The sequence below is a fragment of the Urtica dioica genome, chromosome 8, assembly GCF_054948205.1.
Source record: "Urtica dioica subsp. dioica isolate 48M chromosome 8, U.dioica_male_clone48M_v1_H2, whole genome shotgun sequence".
Classification (NCBI taxonomy): Eukaryota; Viridiplantae; Streptophyta; class Magnoliopsida; order Rosales; family Urticaceae; genus Urtica; species Urtica dioica.
This window is the reverse complement of record NC_142763.1, coordinates 31862500-31887792: the sequence shown is the minus strand read 5'-3', so window position 1 is coordinate 31887792 and position 25293 is coordinate 31862500. Positions and strand designations below refer to the sequence as shown.

The 25293-nt window shown below is 37.3% G+C and overlaps 2 protein-coding genes across 4 annotated transcripts; one reads left to right on the top strand and one right to left on the bottom strand.

Annotated features, from left to right (window-relative positions):
• The first annotated feature begins 6694 nt into the window (after positions 1 to 6694).
• CER9 (RING/U-box superfamily protein) lies at positions 6695 to 12032 on the top strand. 2 transcript variants are annotated; one of them, XM_089622929.1, is made up of 9 exons: positions 6695 to 7200; positions 7524 to 8216; positions 8903 to 9649; positions 9755 to 9966; positions 10078 to 10410; positions 10573 to 10730; positions 10811 to 10974; positions 11061 to 11207; positions 11304 to 12032. In XM_089622929.1, exons 1-9 carry the CDS (start codon positions 6895 to 6897, stop codon positions 11778 to 11780), a joined length of 3237 nt encoding a protein of 1078 aa, XP_089479055.1. In that variant the 5' UTR covers positions 6695 to 6894; the 3' UTR covers positions 11781 to 12032. The 2 variants fall into 2 exon arrangements, with proteins under 2 accessions (XP_089479055.1, XP_089479054.1); XM_089622928.1 differs by having other exon boundaries at positions 10570 to 10730.
• Positions 12033 to 12624: 592 nt separating this feature from the next.
• Positions 12625 to 17050, bottom strand: LOC149389231 (polyadenylate-binding protein 2-like). Of its 2 annotated transcripts, none has more exons than XM_089622930.1 (9): positions 16442 to 17050; positions 15375 to 15493; positions 14602 to 15258; positions 14437 to 14514; positions 14233 to 14322; positions 13917 to 14051; positions 13626 to 13802; positions 13328 to 13522; positions 12625 to 13126 (listed from the first exon to the last, which is right to left on the bottom strand). In XM_089622930.1, exons 1-9 carry the CDS (start codon positions 16695 to 16697, stop codon positions 12893 to 12895), a joined length of 1941 nt encoding a protein of 646 aa, XP_089479056.1. In that variant the 5' UTR covers positions 16698 to 17050; the 3' UTR covers positions 12625 to 12892. The 2 variants fall into 2 exon arrangements, with proteins under 2 accessions (XP_089479056.1, XP_089479057.1); XM_089622931.1 differs by having other exon boundaries at positions 13328 to 13519.
• Between the last annotated feature and the right edge of the window lie 8243 nt (positions 17051 to 25293).

Sequence of the window (25293 nt, the reverse complement as noted above, 5' to 3'; positions counted from 1 at the left end):
TCATAAAGTGATTTTGAACCGGTCAAAAACAGTTATAAAGAATTGATTTTTAATTGTTATATATGATGGTTCAAAAGTTCAAAGTGAAAGTCAAAGTTAAGACCTAATGAATGATTTAATAAAATTTAATTAAATAATAAAAAAACTAAGAGGACATGTTGGGTCTGAATAATATCATCCATACACTAATTAATGCCTGATATCTTCTATTGCAATAATCACAACAACGAATTATTATATATCAACGGATAAGATGATATATTATTGATATAATATAATATCAAATATGTGTTTGTTTTGTTTGATATAAGAACTAATAAATATATATACATGAACATATATCCTTACAAGTACTCGCTTTTCTATGATTAATGTTGAATGGAAACAACTGTGTGCTTGGATTTTCTCATTAGTTACATATAGGATTGACATAAAGTACTCGTATTTTGGGAATATCCTAATATAGACAGGAATTTATATCAAAAATCATAAAGAAAATGGCGGTATAAATATCTAATATTTTAAAAAAATACATTTAAATATTTAAATTTTTTTTCACCGCAAAAATACCTAATGATGACTTTCAGTTGCACCATTAAATAAAATTAGTTAAGTTTGACAGAAATACACGTGACAACCTCATATTAAACACGATTTAATATTTTTTTCTTAAAATTAATTAAACATTCATAATATCATTTTTATATAAAAAAAATTAAAAATAAATTTTATATTATAATTAAGCATTGATGATATTATAAAAACATTCTAAGATTTATTCCTTGAAATTAATTCAGCATTAACAATATCGTTTTTTAAATGCTTAATTAATCTTTTAATATTATATACGTGTTTATATTAAAACTATTTATTATTTATATAATATCATATTTAGAAAAATTCGTAATTAATTTTTTATTATAAAAATAATATTATTAAAAATTATTTAATATTTGTTTCTTCAAATTAATTAAGCATTAATAATATCAATTTTAGAAAAATTTGGAATTAATATTTTAATATCAAAACGTTTTTAATTATTTTTAGTTATAAAAACGATATTATTAATGTTTAATTTATTTTAAGAAAAAAAATATAAAATCTGTTAGGAATATTGTCTACTGAAAATAATAAAATAAACCTGAATGATTACTGAATATAATAGAAAGTTTACCTTATTAGCATTATTGATAAGTGTGTTGTTTGTTCGTTAGAATCAATAACAATTATCATCTATAGTTTTCGTATTAAATTGAATTACATGTTGGGCATATAGGTTTAGACAGTGAGCTAAAACTTGGTATGTGATTGATGCATGCCTGGATAGTTGAATCAAATATCACATATGCAGAACACAAGTGAAAGGTTGATCACTCGGGGGAGCATTCTACACATTTGGTATGTGTATGAAACGGACAAAATTTGGTTGTTGATGTGTCATTTAAGCACCGTTACGACTCACTAATCGGGATCACGATGATAGTCACAGTGAGACTTAGTCTAAATCCAAAAGTGATCATGGAGTTCTAAGTTATATTATCGATTCTTTTTACTCATTCGTTAATGACTATTTGTAGTGCCTAGAGACTTATGTCTTGGAAATTCAAGATATGATTTTAGCGAAAAGTGATTCACAGATACAGAATCCAGCCTTCCTGAAGGAAGGTCAATGTTCACTCACCTAAGGGTTGATTCCATAACCGATTTGATTGCGCGCACTTTTGTAGTAAGTACGTACAAAAGAATCTTTCACCGAGGAAACAACGATGCTTAGGACTCATATGTATCAAGAAATGTATAACAGAATAATTGACTTTTCTCTATACGAGTTAAACCTGTAAGACTGAGCTCATGAACTGACTATATCAATGGTCGCTCATAAACATCGAGTAAAATATAATTCTAGTAACAAGAAGAGTGCAGTCTCGGCTCATCTTGTGGAGTGACGCCGAGATTGACAAATCCAATTAACAAGAGAAAATAGATATTTCATCTGATTGTTCGAATTCGTAGGAGCTTTAGTTACTAGGTCCATAGTCCCCAAGGTGGCTCTGATAAGATAGATAGAGATGCTCGTAATAGTTAGATGATTGATTATACACTCACTACTGCAACTTGGTTGCAATATCTTTCGCATTCGTAATAAAGTATTTTACGAATAAGTTATTACTTGTTAGGTAACTTCAAAATATCACTTAGATTTAAATGGGCTTGTAAAAGAGCAATTTAAATCAGCTCACAAGGTCCAATAGAGCTTGTGGTAGGGGTGTACGTCATGGTACATGGGCCTTGGATTTGTTTGATCAATGTCCAATTGAATTGGGGATTTTCTCAAATAGGGAAATAAATATTATATTAAATAATATGATCCGATTTTGGTGAGTATTTAATATAATAACTACTTATGAAAGTATCATGAATATATTATCTACAGTTCTATTAATATATATTATTGTGAGAAACAAATAATATATTAATTATGTTATTTATTGAGAGTATTGTGGATATATTCTCTATTGTCATATTTATAGAATATTATCTCTTATTGAGAAACAAATAATATATTAATGATGTTATTTATTTAGAATATCATGGAGATATTTTATATTATTTAGTTACCTGATTAATATATTCTAAAATGAGAAATAAATAAATATCATACATGGATGGAATATTTTATTTATTAAAGTAGCTATAAGATATTTGATTTGTTCTATTCATAATAAATATCGCACACCAAATAGAATAAGATCAAAGCAAATCAAGTAAATGCATATTATATTTTAGGTAAGTTAGAAAGCTATAAATAAGGGGCTTAGAGTTGCAAAAATTGTCCAACACAGCCTTGTTCCACACTGGAAATTCGGCAACCCCCTCCATCTTGGCTTGAACGTTTTTCTTCTCTCCCGGAGTTGAAAAATTTGTTCATACCATTTTCTAAAGAAATAAAGAATTATTCAAACACCTTGTTGGAGTAATTAGTGAGAAAAGAGTTGGCTCACACATCGGTCTCTATCCCTCCGAAGATTACATCTTGGAAGACTCTGGTATCGATCAATCGACGAGCAACCAAGGAATCCGAGAGCTTGGAGATACGAGGATCCAAAGAGCAATGAGCCCCCAAGGAATCCGATAGCTGGGAGAAACCCGACACAAGAAGCAAGGAGATCCAAAAACTAGGAAAGATGAGGATATGTAGCTGAGCCGAAAGGTATGTATAACTAAATAATCTTATGGTTTGTGTTGATTGTGCTTGTTTTAATATTAGATTTGTTGTTATTGAATAATTTTGAGTATCTGGATAATTATGTTTACCTTAAAGATTAACGATCGTTCGTGTATTATTCTATTTCGCATTTATAAACATATTATAGAGTTAAGAGATTGGTTACCCAATAAGAAGTATTGAAACAATAGTTCATGCTCAATACATGGGAACTGTAAATAAGTATCCAAAGGGAAGTAATTTACCCATCAACCAGTTATCGAAGCGATTGTTCGTGTCCAATACAATAACCTATATTTCCCAACAATTGGTATCAGAGCGATTGTTCTTGTTTGATACCAGCTTGGTACTTCCTCAACAATTGGTATCCGAGCTATTGTTCGTGTTTGAGAACACATTATTTTCCAACAAAATTGTCTTTAATATGAGGTTGTCAAGTGTATTTTCGTTAAACTTAACTGATTTCATTTAATGGTGCAACTGAAACTCAACATTAGGTATTTTTGTCGCGAAAAAAAAAAAGAATAGGTATTTAAATGTATGATTTCGAAAATATTAGATATTTATATCGCTATTCTAAATCATAATATCCATTATACTGCATTTAATACAAAGCGATTATGGTTTAATAACCAAATTTTCGCTAAAAATATTTAACTTCACATCTCACATATTTTTTTTATTGTCGCATATCATCAAAGTATAAAATATTTGTTGGATAAGTGTATAATAATATAATATAGTGCACCAAACCAATGTGAAATATAAATTATATTAGGCAAAAACAAATATTTCCGAAAGAAAATTGTAAACCTTAATAAAACAACAATTTATCAGCCAAAAAATACAGTTGGTCACGAATCGATAGTTGAATTTTCAAGTGATACAATGTGTGATGTAAAGAAAATCGATTTTATCAAACAAGAAAATCGATTTTATCAAACAAGAAAATCGTTAGTATGACAAGCACCGTATAATCAACATAATCGATTTATATTTCACACATTATGTATACACATTTCTTCTCTTTAGTATCTCTTCTACGTGAGAATCGTGTCCCTGCATACTCTTAAAGCACACAGACACAACTTTTATATATCGACAAAACCAATAGAGATAATACAGATAGGTTGAATGTAATCGTTAGGTCAATCTTATCATAACGGAAAAATGTATGTATCAAATTAAAACAATAATTTACAGAATAGTCTCTTAACCAGGTAACTGTCACCTTTAGTGCTGAGAGTAATTATCATCTCGTCGCATAGTTCATTCGTGTTTTTGCATGTTTAAAGGCAAGATAAAATATTTTTACTCGTGATTTCTCGTGAAAATATTCTATCAAAATGTCCAAATCTAATCACAATTTGATGATTTCAAAACGTGAAAAATTATCTCAAAGAATGTAATTAATAAGGCTGGAATATGTGAAAATGGTTTAGTTTGAGGGCTAATTTTGTCATAATTTGTCTCTATACTATTTGAGTAAAAGTTCTTATGCATGTGGCAAGTTAATATTTTAGCTTCTTGCATGCATATAATTGAAAAATGATTAATTGCATCTGTAAATATATTTCTTTTTTCTTAAATATTTAAGGGGAATCGAGCTTCTTAAATATTGCCTTAAATATTTGCATCAATAAATATTTAACTAAGAGCAACTAATAAAGTTCAGCATATCAAAATTGTTGATGTCTGAATGTAAAGTACTATTTGGAACTATTCTCATGGTACGAAGCTCGAGTATCAATTATGATATATGCATGGGAATATTTTTGGTTCACATTTTGGTTCCCGTCTGCAAGTTCTAGTCCTTTTTAATGGCTTAGTGTAATGATATGTACCTTTAGTCTCCCAAATAATGAAGGATTATCAAGATGTTGAAAAACTTTGGAATGTATTACGATAAGGGTTTGATGTCTATGTATCCACACCTTTGAGCTATACAATGCGCAAACTCCCAAACTTCAACTAGTGGTCTCTTTCACCTTCAATGAAGGTATAAAGTATAAACATTGACTTTTGATAAAAGTGGATTAATGCATAATTATACTTCTGTTTGATGTATTTGTGAGTCTGTGACCATAAGATTACATTGCCACAAAAACCATTGCTTTAACTTTACAGAAGTTATAGTGGCACATTATTATTTTTTTTTCTTTTCTTTTCTTTATTTTAGTGATAGTGGCTCATTCTTAAATGTGTATTTTCTCCTCCACTCGTTAGATTAGGTAATGCTTATAAGAAAAATAAAGAGCTTGAAAAGACTTGATTGAAATCTGATGGTACAACCGTTGCTTGTTGTAAGTAAATGGTTGGATTCATACCAAATGAAATTAATAAATTGGCTAATAAATATTAAAAAAAAAAAAACATACTTTGATATGTGCATTATACAATTTTTTATTTTGTAACCTTTTTAATTAAATAGTTATTCGCCACAAAATATAACTTACTAATGAATTATATTGATTAATAAATAGCATATAAATAATGACCACACGTTATAGGGGGAAACTATATTTAATGGAATGCTATATATTGTATACGAAAAATTGTACTCTAAAAGCAATATAAATATAAAATCATAGATAATATTAACTAAAATTGAGCATGTTCTAGGGTATGAGTTATAACTAGTTAACTTTAGAAATAAATTTGTGGAAATTATCCTCACTACCTTCTTTTCAAACTTAATTTCTTAAATATCTCATTTATTTTTTATTACACAAATATGTCTTTTTGAAAAGCATTTTCTTGGTTATTTACAATTTTAAATTTATTTAATTTTTTCTTATAGTTCTCAATTTTATCTACTAATTTTTCTCTGTTTATAGCTCATTTATAATGAAGACAAAATTATCTGAAAATTTAAAAAATATAAATTAAGTATCATATAAGATTTTTGAAAATTCAAGGTATTCTAAAATTGCTATCCAAATGTAAATGAGGTATTTTCGAATTTTCCTCACAAATTTAATTTACACACGTCATCAACTTCTTTAGAGGAGAAATTATGTGAATACTTTTGTAACATTTTCAAAATAACAGGTATCTTAACTCTTTTTAAAAATTAGTGTTTTTCTAAACCGTAAATGTTTATTTTCTTTACGAATAAAACTGTTTACAGTAAAAAAAAAAAAAAAAAATTAAAATGAAAAACAACACTATTTAAATTTTTTAAAAAAAAGTCAATATAAAAAAATATATTTACAACATTATAAAAAGCTATTTTCATAATAAAAACTTTAAACACCTTATTCCTAGACAGCTTATCTACAAATTCGTGTCCACTGGATTGGGCTTCGTAGCCTATTTTCTAAAACTCACAGCCTTCAAAATCAGCCCAAACAGTACAGCAGACGTATAGCGATTGTCCACGTCATCCGAAACGCGTAAAGGCGTAGGCCATTCACGACCGACAACAAGTAATGACTTCATTAACTCGAATAATAAAGACCCAGCAAGGACAATACCGTCACTCCAGACATTTCAAGGGTATTATCGGGACACAATCGTCCACGTCATCGTCTCTCTCTCTCTCGTAGCACAAACAAGGAATCCCAGAGAGAGGAAAACCTGAGCGATTCATCACGATCGCCCCAAAACCCCACTCTCGACCCAACCAGAATCAGACCGGCTCTCACCTCGCCCGTCGAATCCTGACCATGGAGATCGCCCCGGCGGTTCCGGTGCCGGCCAACGAGTCCACCGGAAGCTCGGCTGACTCCGCTTCGTCGAGCGCCGCGAATTCCCCGGGTCTTTCGCCGGGAAAAGAATCGAGCGCAGCGCCGTCTTCTGCGGCGAATTACGATGATGACGAGGAGGAAGAAGACGTGTGCAGGATTTGCCGGAATCCGGCGGACGCCGAGCATCCGCTTCGTTACCCGTGCGCGTGCAGCGGAAGCATCAAGTATGTCCACCAGGATTGTCTCCTGCAATGGCTCAATCACAGCAACGCTCGACAGTGCGAGGTTTTGATCCTATCTCTCTCTCCCTCTCTTTGATCCGAGCTTTCGTTGTTAAGGGTTTCTATGCTCTGTGGAAATTATTGATCGAGATTTCCTGAAATAGACGAATACGGAAAACTTATATGTGTGATCGTGGTGGGAAAGCTTACTAAACCATGGCTTAGATTAGCAATTTGAACGGTGTTTTATTTGTAATAGTCTGCTTCAACATTTTGTAGGTGTCTTCTGAATTTGGAATGGAAAATGGGGATTAATGTCTGCATTTACAGTTGCGACTTTGTTTTATTTTGCTTATATCGATGAAACCGAAATTTTATTTTGTGCAGGTTTGCAAACATGCGTTTTCCTTCTCTCCTGTATATGCAGATAACGCTCCATCAAGGCTCCCTTTCCAGGAGTTTCTGGTCGGAATGGGCATGAAAGCTTGCCATGTTATGCAGTTCTTTTTACGCCTAAGTTTCGTACTTTCCGTTTGGCTGCTCATAATTCCATTCATTACATTCTGGATATGGCGATTAGCTTTCGTGAGGAGTTTCGGGGATGCTCATAGACTATTCATGAGCCACTTGTCTACTACAGTCATCCTCACCGACTGCCTGCATGGGTTCCTACTCTCTGCTAGTATTGTCTTCATATTTCTCGGGGCAACGTCTCTAAGGGACTACTTTAGGCATTTACGAGAGCTTGGAGGACAGGATGGTGATAGAGATGAAGATGGGGACAGAAACGGGGCCCGTGCCGCTAGAAGGCCTCCTGGGCAAGCAAACAGGAATTTGGCTGGAGAGGTGAATATTGATGATGCTGTTGGGGGACAAGGGATCGCCGGAGCCGGGCAAATGATCAGAAGGAACGCGGAGAATGTCGCTGCCCGGTGGGAGGCACAGGCTGCTCGTCTTGAGGCTCACGTGGAACAGATGTTTGATGGCTTAGATGACGCTGACGGTGCAGAGGATGTGCCCTTTGATGAGCTCGTTGGAATGCAGGGTCCCGTCTTTCATCTCGTCGAAAATGCATTTACAGTGAGTTCGTCTTTCTATTTTTTTTGTTTCTTTTCATGTTTTTGTGTTGTATTTATTAGTTGTAAGCTCTTCTTTTCAGAAATTCCATGAATGGGACGTTTTTATTATCCTTTTCCTCTTTTTTTTTTTTTTACATCCGATGCCTGAAAATATAGAATGTTTCTCCCCTAAGAGTAGTTGGTCTAGCGAGGTCTTGGTTCTAGCCTCTCTTAAAGTACAAACCTAGCAATTGCTACTCTTTCCAATCCCTCAGATGGTGGGGCTTAGGCGGGGGACTCGGGGACTAATTAAGCGGAAGAAAAATAGAATGACAGCCTAATTGTTCTTGATTCATTTGATTTACGTAGAAGGAGGTTACAGAACTTTGTTTGGCTTTATATGGTGCTAGGGGTACAAATCAAAAGGGAAATCGAGGTTTTATCCTATCAGTAGAGATGGTGCTTTTTAACTAGCTAGGATATGAAACTAGGTCAAACTTATCTGAGTCTTATGCTTGGTTTAAAGATTTGGATAAAGTAAGCGGACTATCATGTTATTTTTTGGGAAGATATGATGGCATCTATATGTGTGCTAGTTCAATTCTAGCCTTGTTTTTGCTTGTTTTATTGCAGTTAAAGAATATTCCAAACTAGACCTTGTTTTTTCCATCATTTCTATTTATGCGAGGAAGTTTTGTTTTGCTGCAGGTTCTGGCTAGCAATATGATATTTCTTGGTGTTGTGATCTTTGTACCATTTTCATTTGGTCGAGTTATACTCTATTACGTATCTTGGATTTTCTCCACGGCTAGTGTTCCATATATTTCGACAGCAGTACCTCTTACAGGATCAGCACTCTCCTTGGCGAATATTACACTGAAAAATGCATTAACTGGTTTGACAAATCTATCATCTGGAGATGAAGAGAACGAAGTGCTTGTCCAGGTTGGAGACGTGTTAAACGCAACTGCTAGCAATGTAACGACTCCGCTATCAGCGGATCTTTTGAAAGCAGCGAGCACTGGATCATCACAGCTCTCCGATGTCACAACCCTTGCTGTTGGATATATGTTTGTGTTCTCTCTGGTTTTCTTCTACCTTGTGCTAATTTCTTTAATTCGGTACACAAGGGGAGAGCCTTTGACTTTGGGAAGATTTTATGGTATTGCTTCTATTGCGGATACAATCCCGTCTCTGTTCCGTCAGTTCTTGGCAGCCATGAGGCATTTGATGACTATGATCAAAGTTGCGTTCCTTCTAGTCATTGAACTTGGTGTGTTCCCTCTGATGTGTGGATGGTGGCTGGACGTGTGCACCATAAGAATGTTTGGGAAATCAATGTCTCAAAGAGTTCAGTTCTTCTCGGCCTCTCCCTTGGCGAGCTCATTGGTGCACTGGGTTGTGGGGATCGTTTACATGCTACAAATAAGCATATTTGTCAGTCTTCTTCGAGGGGTATTGTTCTTTTGCCACCCCATTCGTCGTTTATGAATTTCTTTACGAAATTCATGCCTTCACTTTTTTGTGTGTATGAACCATAGACCTTTTTCTTGGTTGCAGGTTCTGCGTAATGGAGTTCTGTACTTCCTCCGAGACCCTGCCGATCCCAACTATAATCCATTCCGCGATCTCATCGACGATCCCGTGCATAAACATGCTCGCAGGGTGTTATTATCCGTTGCGGTGTATGGGAGTCTGATAGTGATGTTGGTATTTTTGCCAGTCAAACTTGCCATGCGAATGGCACCGTCTATTTTCCCTCTCGATATCTCGTAAGTTGTATCTCAACATTCAAATACCAAGATGGCAGTTATTTCGACACTGCTAAAATGTCTATATCTAATTTACCCCTGTTATTAAAATTCTGTATTTCATTTGCTCAGGGTGTCTGATCCGTTTACCGAAATTCCGGCTGACATGCTGCTTTTCCAAATATGTATTCCGTTTGCCATTGAGCATTTTAAATTGAGGACATCAATCAAATCTCTCCTCCGCTACTGGTTCGCAGCAGTTGGCTGGGCACTTGGTTTAACAGAGTTCTTATTGCCCAGACCTGAAGATAATAATGGTCAGGAAGGAGGGAATGCCGAGCAGGGAAGGCAGGACAGACTCCAAATTGTACAATTAGGTCAAGACCAGCCCCTTCTGCCACTTCCAGGTTCCGACGAGTCAAGTATTGTTGATGATTCCGATGGTGATGAACAGTCTGATTCAGAGTAAGTAATTAGATAGCTTCAACTTCGATATTTCATCTAAAATCGTTGTTTGGTAGTGAACGAGCTTCTGAACCTCTAAAATGTACTGCCCTGATATCGATCTTCAGCATCTGGTTTTTCTGTCTAATTATCTTATTTTTCATCTAAATCATTTAATAGCAGGTACAGCTTTGTTCTCCGGATCGTTCTCTTGCTGGTGGTAGCATGGATGACTTTGCTGATTTTCAACTCTGCGTTGATTGTTGTACCGGTTTCCCTTGGAAGGAAAATATTTAATACCATACCTGTCCTCCCAATAACTCACGGGATTAAATGCAACGGTAAATTTTTCAGTTTTTGTACAAGCTGCGTTACTTCATACTTATATATGCGTTGCTAACAAATTCATTTATTTCCTTAGATCTATATGCTTTTACGATTGGTAGCTATGTGATATGGACCATCATAGCTGGAATCAGATATTCCATTGAGCATGTAAGGACAAAGAGAGTTGCGATTCTTCTGGGCCAGATCTGGAAGTGGTTCGGCATTGTTATCAAGAGCTCTGCACTCTTATCAATATGGGTACGAATCAACACCACTTTTTACTGCACATTTCTCACGTTGATTAGATATGCTCTAACACTAACAAATCATGGCTGCTATTCCAGATATTTGTGATTCCAGTATTAATAGGGCTGCTGTTTGAACTTCTGGTGATCGTGCCGATGCGTGTCCCCGTGGACGAGAGTCCAGTTTTCCTCTTGTACCAAGATTGGGCATTGGGCCTCATCTTCCTCAAAATCTGGACTAGACTGGTGAGTCCCTAAACCATTGCTGTTGCAACTTCAGTTGTCTTTGTGAACATCACGATTTTCGGAATGGTAATAATCACCGGAGCTTGTTTTTGGCAGGTAATGTTAGATCACATGATGCCACTGGTGGACGAAAGCTGGCGGCTGAAATTCGAGAGAGTGAGAGAAGACGGGTTCTCAAGGCTGAGAGGTCTGTGGGTTCTGAGGGAGATCGTGTTCCCGATCGTGATGAAGCTGTTGACCGCGCTGTGCGTACCGTACGTCCTCTCGCGGGGAGTATTTCCTGTCCTGGGTTACCCGCTGGTGGTGAACTCGGCGGTGTACCGGTTTGCGTGGCTGGGCTGCCTCGGCTTCAGCCTCTTCTGCTTCTGCGCAAAGCGGTTCCACGTCTGGTTCACCAATCTCCACAACTCCATCCGCGACGACCGTTACCTCGTTGGTCGAAGGCTTCACAACTTCGGAGAGACTCGGGACGAGGCTACCGCCGACGAGCCCCAATCTGAGGCCATGGATCTGCTGGAAGAACCTGATAATGGGCTCCGGTTCAGACGGGCTATCCGCCAAGAGGATATGTAAATATGGTTTTTTTTTTTTTTTTTTTTTTTTGGTGTGGATTCATAAGATGCCCTGTTGATAGGGTGTTGTAGTAGAAGCCCGGCAGTAGTGGGGTTTTCCTTGCAACACTTTTGATTTTTCAACCTATTAGTCTTGCGTATTGTCGAAATAGCTGAATATAAACAACTGTGGTTGTGCTTTTTTATTTGGTAGATTTTACTCCTTTTTTTTTATTTTACTGAAAATAAATATAAGTTCAAAGATGCTCTGTTATTGAAATTTGTCTCTGGCCAAATACGTACACTTTCAAGACAGGCCATTTGTTTTTGAGATTGGATAAAAACGGGCTTCTGGGGAAACAGGCGATGTGCGAAGAGATGACAGAGGGTTTAGCTTCGGTGTTGATGAATAAAATGAAATCAAGTTTTGGGGAAGATGTTCAAATAGATGACAGGGTTTCTTGACGGGCAAGCAGTTTCAACTTATCTAGGTTTTAGAGCAGTTTGTTCTTTAGCCTATTCATTTAGCAGGATGTTCCTGAGTAATATTATCCGCCGTATATTGGTGTTACATTTTTGTGGGAAATCTACAATCTCGCACGCATTTTCGCTGCATCAAATTACATTTTCTTTACACGGTAAACATAGAAAAGTTGAAAATGGCTTTGATTCGACCAGCTTTATATTAACTTGACTAACTTAAGAATTCAATGAAGGATTAAACGTCGTTTCCTACTCTCTTTTTCAATGACGTAAATACACTATATTTGAGTTACCATGCAGAAAAGGAGGCTATAATTCTCCCACGTAACTTGTAAACGTCAAATGCACTCGACGCTTGATTTTCTTTGTGAGTGAGACATAAGTAAGCAGAACAAAATTTATCACAAAAAAGACGATGAGCAAAAATCCAGAGTAAGCGTTATGAATGTCAAAACGCAAGCATAAAACAAACAAAAAAAATAAAGAATAAAATAACAACAAACGTCTAGGAAATAAATAAAAAAAAGAACTTCCAGCAACCAAACGCAGTAGTATCTAGTCGTCTACAGACACAAGATAGAAGTCTAAAACCACATTTTTTGTTTCTTTGTTTTTTTTTTTATTATAAGAAGGGAGTTCCTGCAAAATAAGTTAAGCTGATGAGTCGGTGAGGGAGAGTGAAGCGAGGTGATCGGCGGCATTGGCGGCCTGAGTGACGTTCCTGAGGACATCAATGGCCTCAGCCACCTTTGCTTTCAGAGCCTCCGGCGACTCCAGCAAATGCAGAACCTCCGGTTGGTCCATCTCCAGCAGCATTCCGGTGACCTTTGCAGCGTTCTCCGGCTCCACTTGCTCCACCAGTGGGTACAGATTCTCTCCCAGCATCTGTTTTTCAAAAAATAACACAACAATACATAAATTAGTTACTCGAGATTCCAGCTATGTTTTCACTGAAAAGTTTCACAGTGATACGAAACGGGAGGGGACTAAAAATCCTCTGACGGAACCAATAGTTCCGAGGGTATGCTCATTAAATTAGTTTTGGGGGACAAAAATGCCACCGTAACATATTCGAAGAAGGCTTACAGTTCTCTGCTGCTCGGGCGAAGAATTCGCAAGGGCAGTGGCCAAGGCACCGATAGGGACCGCCTGGTCGCGCATCGGCATACCGCCCATGTCGAGCGGCACCGAAAACATGCCTCCGGGCATCTGCTGCATATCGGGGAGCCCTCGGCCCCCCGACGGGTATCGATAACCCCCTCTTCCCCTCGGATGCATCTGCTATTTTTACACCCACAAAAAAAAAAGCGCTCAAAAGTCAACAATGTGAAAAACTTAGGGCACAACTGATTATGAAAAAAAGTCGAATCTTATGCGGACCCACCTGCTGCTGCTGCTGCATTAACGGCATTGGCTGCTGATTGGGCTGAACGGGTCCGGCGCGTCGGCCGGGACGCTGCCCCTGCTGTCCTTGCTGAACCATCGGCATGTAGAAATTTGGCATCGGACCCCCGCCGGGCCTCATGCCCGGAACAAGCTGCTGTTGGTACCCGAATCCAGGCTATTTATGAAAATAAAATAATTAAATATGAAAAGGTAATGGAAACCCTTGGTTAGTGCGATTAAATTTCACGTTTTGAAGAAACCCAGATTTTGAGGGTTATGGAATAATTACCTGGGACTGAATCATGGCGGGCCCTTGGCCGTAGAACATTTGCTGCCCCATACCGGGGCCGCCAGGCGGGTACATTTGCATGCGAGGAGCAACGGAAGGTGCCATTTGAACGGGCCGCATCTGAGAAAACTGGGCCTGTGCAGAGTGATCACCCGAAAAATAATCACTACAAAACCGAGAGGAACTAGGACGAAGAATAAAAATAACTTCATTCCAATTAACCCACATTGAAACATAAAATGTTTTGTTGGGTAAAGATGAATCCTTTTTTTATTTTGTGGTGAAGCCGCTGACAAAAAGGAAACTAGAAAACTACCTGCAACCTGGCTTTCCGGTCTTCTTTGCGTTGAGCAAGTGCAACATACAAAGGTTTGCTTACAACCATTTTCCCGTTCATCTCCGCAAGCTACAAGCAAATTAAAAAAACAGAAAAGTTATCAGCTTGACGTCTTAAAGTACAAAAACGACATTATGACGTTAGCACACAGGCATTCGTTATAGCACAATACTATCAACTTACAGCTCGAGATGCCTCTTCAGGAGTAGAGAATGCAACAAAACCCGATCCTCTACTGACTCCGCTAGGGTCTCTCATGACCTGCCATATCTCAAGAAAATGAGTAAAAATGGTGTTGCAAATAAATCAAAGAAGAGGAAAATGTAGTGTCAAGAAAGTTAAACAAACCTTGCATGATGTAATAGTTCCATACTGGGAGAAAAGCTCCTTGAGTTTCTCATCAGTGATACTGTCATCCAGGTTTTTCAAATACAGATTTGCACCTTGGTATTTGTCAGACGCCTCTTTCATACTCTGCTCGAAACGACTTTTCAGTTCATTTTCTCTTTCAGTTTTCTTCTGGGCTTTCCCAACATACCACTCCTTGTCATCGATTTTCTTCCCATTCAAAGACTCAACAGCTCTAGCAGCATCATCTGCACTCTCATAGTTGACAAAACCAAAGCACTTTGATTTGCCATCGCCGTCTCTCATCACCACCACACTAGTAAGCGGTCCAAATTCACCAAAAATTCTGTTCAGATCGTCATCAGTCGTGGATTCCGACAGATTCTTCACAAAAACATTGTTGAAAGTTGACTTATCAGAGCTGGTGTCTCTCTCCTGCTTGCGGAGGAAGGGACCGACATAAACTTGCTTATCATTTAAAAGCATTCCATTCAGCTTCTCGATTGCTTTTTGGGCAGCTTCATCGGTGTCGAACTGGACAAAACCAAAGCCCTTCGATTGACCAGATGGATCTGTGGAAACCTTACAAGAAACGATATTCCCGAAAGCAGAGAAGGTTTCATGTAACGCTTTGTGGTCAATGCCTTTGTCCAAATTCTGCCAGGTATATAACACAAGGTTCAGTCTCCATGAGAGGATATGATTAGTAAAGCCACACTCAAAACATCTATACATGAAAATATTACAAAGAGACATTTTGCATGCTCAAATACCTTAATGAATATGTTTCCTGACCCACTCTTGCGATTACTTGGATCCCTCTGAGAGTACGTGACCCTAATAGGAGCTCCATTTAGAGGAGTGAAGTTCAGCATATCTATAGCCCTTGCAGCTGCAATAAACTTACAGCTCGTCAGAAACTAAATTGAGAAAACGTGAAAAAGATGCAATTCCATTATGCAAGTCAATTTGTTCCCTTATGCAGAAACAGTCTACTTCCAAGAAGAAAATATTAACCTTAGTACCATTTAGAACAACGCTAGTACGATTTTCAAGGTAATATGTACCATTGATGCAAAACACACAAGGATAACCAATGGTTGTAAGCAAAAATTTCTAGTCCCTAATCGGCTTTTATGTAAATCAACTTACAAGGAGAAACATATTTATATATTATTTATTCACCCCAAAAAAGGTAACATAAAACCACTCCAAACCAAGAAAAGGAAAGAAAAAAAAAATTAACGCTCGTTTATTTAGCAAAATAGTTTGAGCTCTTCTTTTATCAAAGGTGCGCTGACTCGGCTAGGTAACATTCTTAAATTTTATAGAATTTTGTATTCATTCATTGAACCAAGTGAAAATAAGTAATAACCCTTAATTACGACAGCCTTGGACTTCGAAGTGAATGCTGACAATGCAGAAACAATCCACTCAATACCCAGATAGAAAAAAACCGATAATCACGCCAAAAGCATTATGCCGATATGGGAATGAAACTACAAAACAGGAGATTTTACTTATTCCCACAGCTACCTCGAATCAAGTTCTTTCCCTTAAACAAGCACAAACTATCATTTAAAACCTTAGGGAATATTCGATTCTGATTCAAAAACTAACGTAACCGCTTCGATTAACTTAAGCTAAAATGGAAATACATCAAATGTAACTTGGCTTTCAAAACAATTCTTCAAACTTGCTTGGCTAACAGACTTAGCATTTCAATGATTTGAGAAAAAAGATAAAAACTTGAAATCAATGTAATATTAACTCATCACTGTACATACAAATGAACCAGGCTCAACAATAAGAACACGAAATGAATGAAGTCATGACTGACCATCTTGGGGGTTGCTGTAATTAACATAACCATATCCAAGCGACCTCCGAGTGGTCAAATCCCTGCAAACCCTAACCGAAACAACCTGTCCCATCTGGCTGAACAGGTCATAGAGCTGCGAATCCGTGATGTTCGGATCGAGATCTCCGACGTAAAGCGACGTCGGCACGAACTGAGCACCACCTCCGTTGGCCGCTCCGGCGGCGATATTGGCTCCGGGAATCGCGGCCTGAGGCTGAACCTGAATCTGCGCCATTTCTCACAAGATACTTTTTTTTAGGGTTTTCTCAAACTTTTCGAATTTTTTTGTGTTTTTTGGTTTTCCCTTCCCTCTCCTCTCGTTATTGCAATAATCAAAACCGTAGGTAAAAGCTAAAACACGAATCGCCTCTAAAGTTATCGAAACCCTAATGCAGACCAACACCTCTATGTGTGACACTATATTCTTTGGGGTTTTTTTAATTTTTTAATTTTTTTGGGTTTTTGGAATAAGGTGATAAAGGAGGAGAGGGAAGTTGGTGCAGGGATAGGGTGGCCGGAGTGGCCGAACGGCGCGTGAGGATAGAGAGAGAAAGTGTAGAGAGAGGAATGGAAATGGTTTTTTTTTTTTTTTTTAGGATACGGAATGGATGTTCTTTAAATAGTCGGACTCGTGCCGTACAGCTAACTCGATCGTACTTGAGCCGTTGGATCTTTCTTTTTTTTTAGCCCAGTGTTGAGGTTTTAACTTTTATCCATCATACTGTTATGGATTCTGAAACTTTCCGTTTGGTCCTTTCATAACTTTATTGACAGTTATGTGTCAAAGTATGTGTGTTATGATCGGAATTTCAAAATACCGAATAGCCACAAAAACACCGAATAATATATGATTTGAGGTGTAGTAACGTGAAGAACGATGCATAAGTTGAATTTCGAATACTGATCTGCATAGCCGTGCCTGACGGAGAAGCTTAGGTATAATAAAGACTAGTCAAATAATACAACTTACAATGTTCACGTAAGCGTAAATAACCGCCGAGATAACCCACGAATAGTTATCCAGACGGTTACGCAACACGATCAGAGTAGTTATTGGGCTAATGCTCAAGATGTGGGTCTGATCAACCCACGTTCATACCTGACCCCCGTCTATAAAAAGCACAAGAACTCCCTGGAGAGAAGAGAGACTCATTCTTTCACCAATGACACATGCATTGCACAATTCTCCTTTGTTATTTTCACCTTCATATTGGATCCCTTTGTAACAGTTGCTTCTTGTATTGAGATTCGTCTAATATAAGAACAATATGATCTTTATACTTAACATATTATCAAATCTAATTAGTATTTGCTGTATGTATTTGTTGTATAATCAACGAGACAATTGTTGTATCTATTTTCTTACATCAACAGTTTGGCGCTAGAAGAAGGGGATTTAGCGTTGAAGTTCGATGAGGAGTTCGTCGGTGCCACCAAAGTCTGAAGTGGAAGGCAATCCTCGAGATGATGCGGATCGAGCATCACAACAGGACTCTTCCACTGACTGCTGAAGAAATCGCGGAGATGCTCGCACAACCGAGTTTGCCAGAGGTGTTCAAAGACATGCAAGAGCGTCTAACACGGCTGGAGAAGAAGAACAAGGAACCGGAAGAGAAAATACAGGGCTAAGCGTGTCCCATTTCAGAGTACTATTGTGACTCCCGAAGACGATTGCCCCCGCCAAAGGCCGATAAAGGAGATCGACGATGCAGAAGATAGGTCTAAGAAGACCAAAAAAACATGTTAGAGATAGGTACAAGAAGGAAGGAATCAGTGAAGATACTGACAGTTCCGACCACCAAACTGCTTGAAGGTTCGAGGATAGATATATCAGCCATCCGATGAAGATCCGCAGCCTAAGAAGGCTCATTCTAAAAGCATTCTGACGTCAAGATTAAAATCTGATACCGAGGAGTCAATGTGTACAACCTAGACGAATTTTCAAAGGCTTGAACGCCGAATTGAAGAAGTTGCTCTGGGCCAAAGAAAGTAACCCAGAGTAGAAGATACTCCTTCACCGTTCATAACGAGGGTTTTAGAACATCTTCCACACCATGACTTTAAAATGCCGAGCATACCTCCATACGACGGAAAATCCGACCAGGGGGACCACATCGACACGTAAAAGTCCTTGATGGAACTGCAATGAGCCAGCCCCCAGGTGATGTGCCAAGATTTTTTCATAACTCTAACTAGTACCGCTAAGAAGTGGTATCGAAAGTTGAAGCCAAATACAATCCATTCATGGAAACAAATGTGCGACATTTTCATGGATAAGTTCGTAGGATCTCGAGCAGGGAAAATCCCGAAAGAAAGACTATTGGTTATCCGGCAGTGATCCGATGAATCTTTAAATTATTATATCAATCGCTATTCATAACAAGCCATCTTGGTGAATGATTTGAACGAAGATTTCAGATTATCCGGAATCACGTCGAGACTGCATACCGACTCGACATTCTTGTGGTCTTTACAGAAGATCGGGCCCAGGGACTACAATGAATTTCTTTCGAAAGCTCAGAACTATATAAACGCCGAAGCAGCAAAATTGGCAGTCGAATAGATCAATAGGCCGAGAGGAAGATCAAATGAAGACCGAAGAGATCGTCATTTTGGTCGTCAGCAAGATGATCGGCATCACGATAATCAGCATCAGGATGATTGACGACATAAGGATGATCGGCACCGACCGAAGAAAAATTGGTGTGAGCAAGTACCGATTAAGCCTTTCTCCAACCAGTTCGACAAGTATCATCCCCTAATCATGGGAATAGATGAGGTCTTCGCACTGACCGAACATCAGAAAAATTTCCTGACAACTGCAAAGATAAATTTGGACAAAAAATATAAGAATGCTAATTTTTTTAGAGTAAAAATTACAATTTCTAAAAATTCTGGGGGGAACAGTTGCCCCTCCTAGATCCAAGGTGGCTCTACCCCCGAAAATAAGTAACATTGTTTCTGTGGATAAATCTGGGGTCAAGTCTTAAACTCTTAATAATATGTTTCGGCCACTGCCGGAGCTAGGAATTCCAATTTGGGGTGGTAAAAAAAAAAAGAAATCAAGTGGGAAATTTAGAAAATCATATAAATTTGAGCAAATTATAAAAAATTTAGGGTAAAAATTACAATTTTCAAAAATTCAGGAGCGGCATTTCTCCCCCTATGTCCAATGTAGCTCCGCCATTGGTTCCGGCCAATAAATATTGAAAGTACCATTGTTTCATAACGAAAATTTTCGATTGCGAAAACAAAAATATCACGGTTTTGAAATAAGATTTTAAATAAATTTTCAATGATCATAGTAATAAGTTTTATAAAGAATGTGTTATATGAAAGTTTTAGATAATAAAGAAAAATTTATTGAAACGGACTCGTTAATAAATCTAAGGCCTTGTTTGATAGGAAAGATTGAGAGATAGTGGATGGATCTTTTTACAAGTGAAAAGAATGGAAAAGGAAAAAAAAATCCAATAATTTTTTAGGTATGTTTAGGGTAGAAAGTAGAGAATGATAGGTGGATAGATTGTATAAATTGTATATTTGTAAAAAAAAAAAAAAAAAAAAAAACAACATTTTTCTTGTATATTTATCTTTTCTTTCAAAAGTCTACAATCCCTCTGAATACTTTTACATTCTCTCTCCTCTCTATCAAACAAAAGATGTCACATATCAACAAAAAAAAATCATTATTCCCTCTCGCTTTCCCCTTTATCAAACAAAACCTTAAAAGAGTAAATCTCAGTAAAAGAGAATGTTGTTATAATTATAAAAAAAAAATGTATAAGAATGCATTCAACTATACATAAAGGTTTACATTTATAAAATAATAATTAAAATCCTCCACGAGGTTGATGTTGACAAACAATCTCTTGAGCTCGTCTTGAATGAAAAATCCAATTTTTTACAACGATTTATGTCTCCACAATTTCAGAGCTTAAACTACATCTCATATCATCGATAATGCACTTCGAACTACTAAATGCGACTTCAAATATAACAATTGATACCCAAATATAACCGTTTAAAACACATGATGATGAATGTTTCAAAGTCAAACTTGTGATAGTTAAGACAAACAATTGAATGTGGTATGATCTTATTTCAAAACTTGGTTTGAGATAGAAACCATGCACAAACAAAAGTCATATAGAAATCACTTTATGATGACTGTTTCCGAAGTTGAAATCGTTAATTGCTTTTATAGAGTGGCTATGCGCAGTACGATTTTTTTAGCTACTTGATTTCGCCAAATTTGTAAATTTCAAATGTTATAAAAACTGTTTAAAGTTATATCAAACTAGTCCAAAACGGTCTGATTCTAATTTTGTCTGAAACCGGTAAAGGTCCTATTCAAAAATTTGTTTGAGACCGAACTAAATCATGCACAATTAACTTCCAGGAACTTAGTTTGGATTACCCTATTTATGCTAGGTCTCATGTTGTGTAAACCTGGCCTAACGATAGCGGGACGGGACGGAATTCCCGCTACCGTTAGCCACAGTAACGGGAGTGGGAGTCCCGCTAATGTGACGGGATGGGACGGGAGTCCCGTTAACGGGACTAACGGGACACGGTGATCCCGTTAGTCCCGGCGGAGTATTTTTTTTTTAATTTCGGCCGTTGGATCAAAGATCCAACGGCCGAAAAAATAGAGCCTTTGGTGTTTTTGACCGTTTTAAAAGAGCCGTTAGTGGCTATTTCGGCCACTTTTTTATTTTTTTTTACCCATTTATTTCTAAAATCTATAAATACTCCCCCCCCCCCCCCCCAATTTCATTCATTTTCTTCATACATTTCTCTAAAACTATCTCAAACTATCTCAATCTCAAATTCTCTCAATCTCAATCCCAAATTCTCTCAAACGCTCTCAATTTTTCATGGCATCTTCATCCCATAACCGAGGAGGTCAAAGGGGAAGAGCTTCCCGAGGTCAACAAATACACAGATTTGAAGAAAATTGGTTGCACTTGTCTCAAAATGCCCCCGACCTAAACACGTAATACAGTTTCGATCCAAATTATGTTGCTCCTACTTTCGGTCATTCTGAATTCACCGAAATTCCAAACATCCAAGTGCCATACTACCCTCAAATGGATCCCGAGCAAGCGTATCAAGCTTAAATTCCGCCATCCAAAGTGGCTTATGAAGCATTTCAAGAATACGAGTAACCTATGCATGAATCCCAAAATCCAAATGAAGAAGAAGATGACGATGAAACCCAAAATCCAAATGAAGAAGAGGAGGATGAGGAAGATGAAGACCTACCACCACCACCACCTCAACATCAAAGTCAAAGTCAAGTCGATTCTGCCATTAGAGTTCCACGCCCTCGACAACGTACACAACAAGAGGAGACACAACAACGACGACAACGACGAGCACGACAACAACAACATGAAGGTGCTCAACAACAATAACAACCACCTCAACAACAACAACCACCTCAACAATCATAACAACAACCATGACGTCGTGCTAGGTCCGTTGTGTGGACGTGGTTTGAAGAGGTGATTTCGAACGGCGAAAAAGCCGAAAAATGTCACAATTGTGGCAAAATCTTCAGCTCTCACAACACAAGAGTCGGGACGTCGCTGTTGTGGAGTCATCACAGGCACTGCTAGGGGACGCAATCTGGAGCCTCGTCAAGCACTGTAAGTCACATCGATCCTGTACTCTTTAGACGTGATTTAGTAGAATATTTTGTTTCCACCGATCAATCTTTTAGTCATATCGAATCTCAAGGCTTTGTTAGATTCATCAGTTCTACAATTCCAAACGTTCAAATGATGTCTATGAAAGCCTTGAGATCCGATATCCTAAAATGGTTTTTAGGAGAAAATGAACAAAAGAAAGCCACAATATCATGTGTAGGTATAGTGTAGCTTTAACCTCGGATATATGGACTGGTCAATCAAAGATGGATTTCATGAGTGTTGTAGTGCATAATATAGACGACGATTGGAAACTCAACAAACGTATCATAGCCTTTAGGAGGATAGAAGGTTCTCACACTAGTCAAAACATCATAGATATCATAGTTAGTGTTATAGCTGAGTGGGGTTTGACCGATAGGATTATATCCGTAACCTTAGATAATGCCACAAGCAATAACATCATGGTTAGAGAGTTAAAAGATAGACTTCATTGTGACGATACCATTTTGCATCAACGATGTGCTACCCATATCATAAACTTTATAGTTCAAGCTGAAGCCGCTAGTTATGACCCATCCATCAACAAAATTAGGAATTACATTAGTTGGATCAATAGTTCAACCAGTAGAGTAGACGAGCTTAAGAGACGCCTTAGACACAACGGTCTCCAAGAGCGCACGTTCCATCTAGATAACAAAATTAGGTGGAATTCTATATTTCTAATGTTGACCAACTTTTTATCCGAGCATTATGTCAATGTTATTGTTTCTTACATTAACAGTGAACATGGCGATGACGCTATCACCGAATATGATATTAAGATGGCTGAATCATTTGTTTCTTTTCTTGACGTTTTTTACAAAGAAACTTGTTATATTTCCGCTGTTTACACTCCTACTTCTTTTCTCGGTCTTCATACTATGACCGCAATTGCTGTGCATTTTGATAAATATAAAAACGAAACAATTTTTTAAGATTGTATTCAAGGTTTCAAGCAATGAAAGTCAATTTTTAAAATATTGAGGGGCTGGAAAGGTTCCATTATTATACGGTTTTGGAGTCATTCTAGACTGCCGATGTAAAATCGGTGGATTAAAAAAGTTTCTTAAATACATTAGAAATCATTTCGAGGACAAAGATTACGTTGCACTTGATCTTGCGAGGATCGTGCAAGCTTTTTATGATCTTTTCAGGGTATACGAAGCGAAACTCTTACCGCAATATCGAACACAACCAAATCAATCACAGATGTGGTATCCAAGAAGACACCAATACACGAATGTCTTCGTCAACGCGCCTGCTTATAGCATATCTCCTCAACAACAAGGAGGTGGGACAAGTCAATCGAGGTCGAGCCCAACTGACACACGGTCTCATCCCGAGATACAAGAGTACGATCGGAACGAGTGGGTCAAACCGGATGACGAAGCCATCGACCTCTTGGTTTGGTGGCGACAGAACGCAAGGAGGTTCCCGGTCTTGTCATCTATGGCACAAGACATCTTCACCATCCCTGTTTCAACCGTGTCATCTGAGGCGGCTTTTAGTAGCGCGGGCCGCATCATCGACGATAGAAGATGTAGCTTGAAACCGGAGATGGTCGAAGCATTGACATGTGGTAAGGATTGGATTCAACATAGAAATCGAGCACAAGAAACATTCATGTGCTTTGATATTCTTGACGATTTTGAAGTTGATTTCACAAATGTAAACATCAATTCTTAGTCTAACTTGTATAACTAAGGGATATCCCGGCCCTTGTCCGGGATAATTTTTCAAATAATTAACGAGGTAAGGGGTGCTCTTTTTCCTCGCCGTCGCACATCTTTAGGGGTCGGTGAGGTTTTTTAAGAGACTCATTTTTAAATTGACATTCTTCTTTATTCTTTCTTTCTACCCATTTAGTTTAAAATCCTTTCAATTAAATCCTTCTATATAATTATTTAAAATCTTTTAAAACATTTTTTTTTTTTTTTTTTCTTCTTTTTTTTAAGCCTAACGGGGTCCGAATCCCGTTAGGCGGATCCCGCTACCGTCCCGTTACGTAACGGGACGGGACTCCTATTTGGTCGAATAACGGGAGTCCGGGCATATGCGGGAGCGGGACGTGCGGAGAATACCGCTAAGCCAGGTTTAATGTTGTGTTAAAGCGTGAGGTTCAATCCCCATATATCTTCTTTTTTTTTTTTCTTTTTCTTTTTCTTTTTTTGCTAGCAATCCCTAATATCTTCATTATTGAATAAAGGATTTCTTTGTAATTTTTACTTTAAATAAATACATAAAAAAAAAAATCATGCATAATTAACTTGGCGTGACAGTGACTATTTTATAACCTTTACAACTTGAATGCCAAACTGATTTAGTGATTTTATTTTTCGCATCAAATTAATACTAACTTAATAAAATTGAATATATATATATATATATATATATATATATATATATATATATATATACACACACACAATTATACACACACATTCCAATAAACCAGCAATTTAGTTCTGTGTCATTTTTCACATGTTTGTTTTACTAAAATCAAATCCTCTTGACAAATTATATGTCCCTTGAATATTTAAAAAAATAAAAATAAAAATAAAAATAAAAATAAAAATAAAAATAAAAATCCATTTCTTCAATGGAAAACTCTAAAAATCTGATAAAGTTAGTCGAGTTGCTCCAATGGTGTCGCTAAAACTCTTATAAATAGTGCAACACGAAATGAATAATATTACAGCAATGAACAGCATAGAATAGAAGATTTGATCGTATCCCTCTTTTGGAAAGGAATTTTATGTTTTGTTGGTCGTCATTGTTGTTTTTCCTTGTGTAGCTTTGGGTGGGTCCCTCACATGTGTAATGAAGGGGCTCACCAGTTGTGTCAATGGGCTCAAAGCTAATTAAGTAATTAACACTTGTTTGTGAGTTAATGGAAGTCCCGCTCCTTGTGCACGGGATGTTCCGTTGGCTTTGCCTGTGCCCTAGTTATAAAACCCTGAGTTTCAAATAATAGTTAATAATTAAATAAAAAGAAAGCCCAACTTTAGTTTTTATTTTTTAAAAAGATGTGGTCTACCGTCTATTTTACTTTCCCTGTCCTGTCACACTCACATCCGTTCCTAGTTCGGTCTTATTTTTCAAAGTTCGGTTCCTATTTTCCTAACAAGGCTTAGC

Bases quoted from the DNA above. Each gene is read 5' to 3' on its own strand.
- CER9 (XM_089622928.1), top strand. From the start codon at position 6,895: ATGGAGATCGCCCCGGCGGTTCCGGTGCCGGCCAACGAGTCCACCGGA. The intron at 8,217-8,902 runs GTGAGTTCGTCT...GTTTTGCTGCAG, and splicing joins TCGTCGAAAATGCATTTACA to GTTCTGGCTAGCAATATGAT. The intron at 9,967-10,077 runs GTAAGTTGTATC...TCATTTGCTCAG, and splicing joins ATTTTCCCTCTCGATATCTC to GGTGTCTGATCCGTTTACCG.
- LOC149389231 (XM_089622930.1), bottom strand. From the start codon at position 16,697: ATGGCGCAGATTCAGGTTCAGCCTCAGGCCGCGATTCCCGGAGCCAAT. The intron at 15,259-15,374 runs GTATTTGAGCAT...TATACCTGGCAG, and splicing joins CAGGAAACATATTCATTAAG to AATTTGGACAAAGGCATTGA. The intron at 14,515-14,601 runs GTTTGTTTAACT...GAGATATGGCAG, and splicing joins GAACTATTACATCATGCAAG to GTCATGAGAGACCCTAGCGG.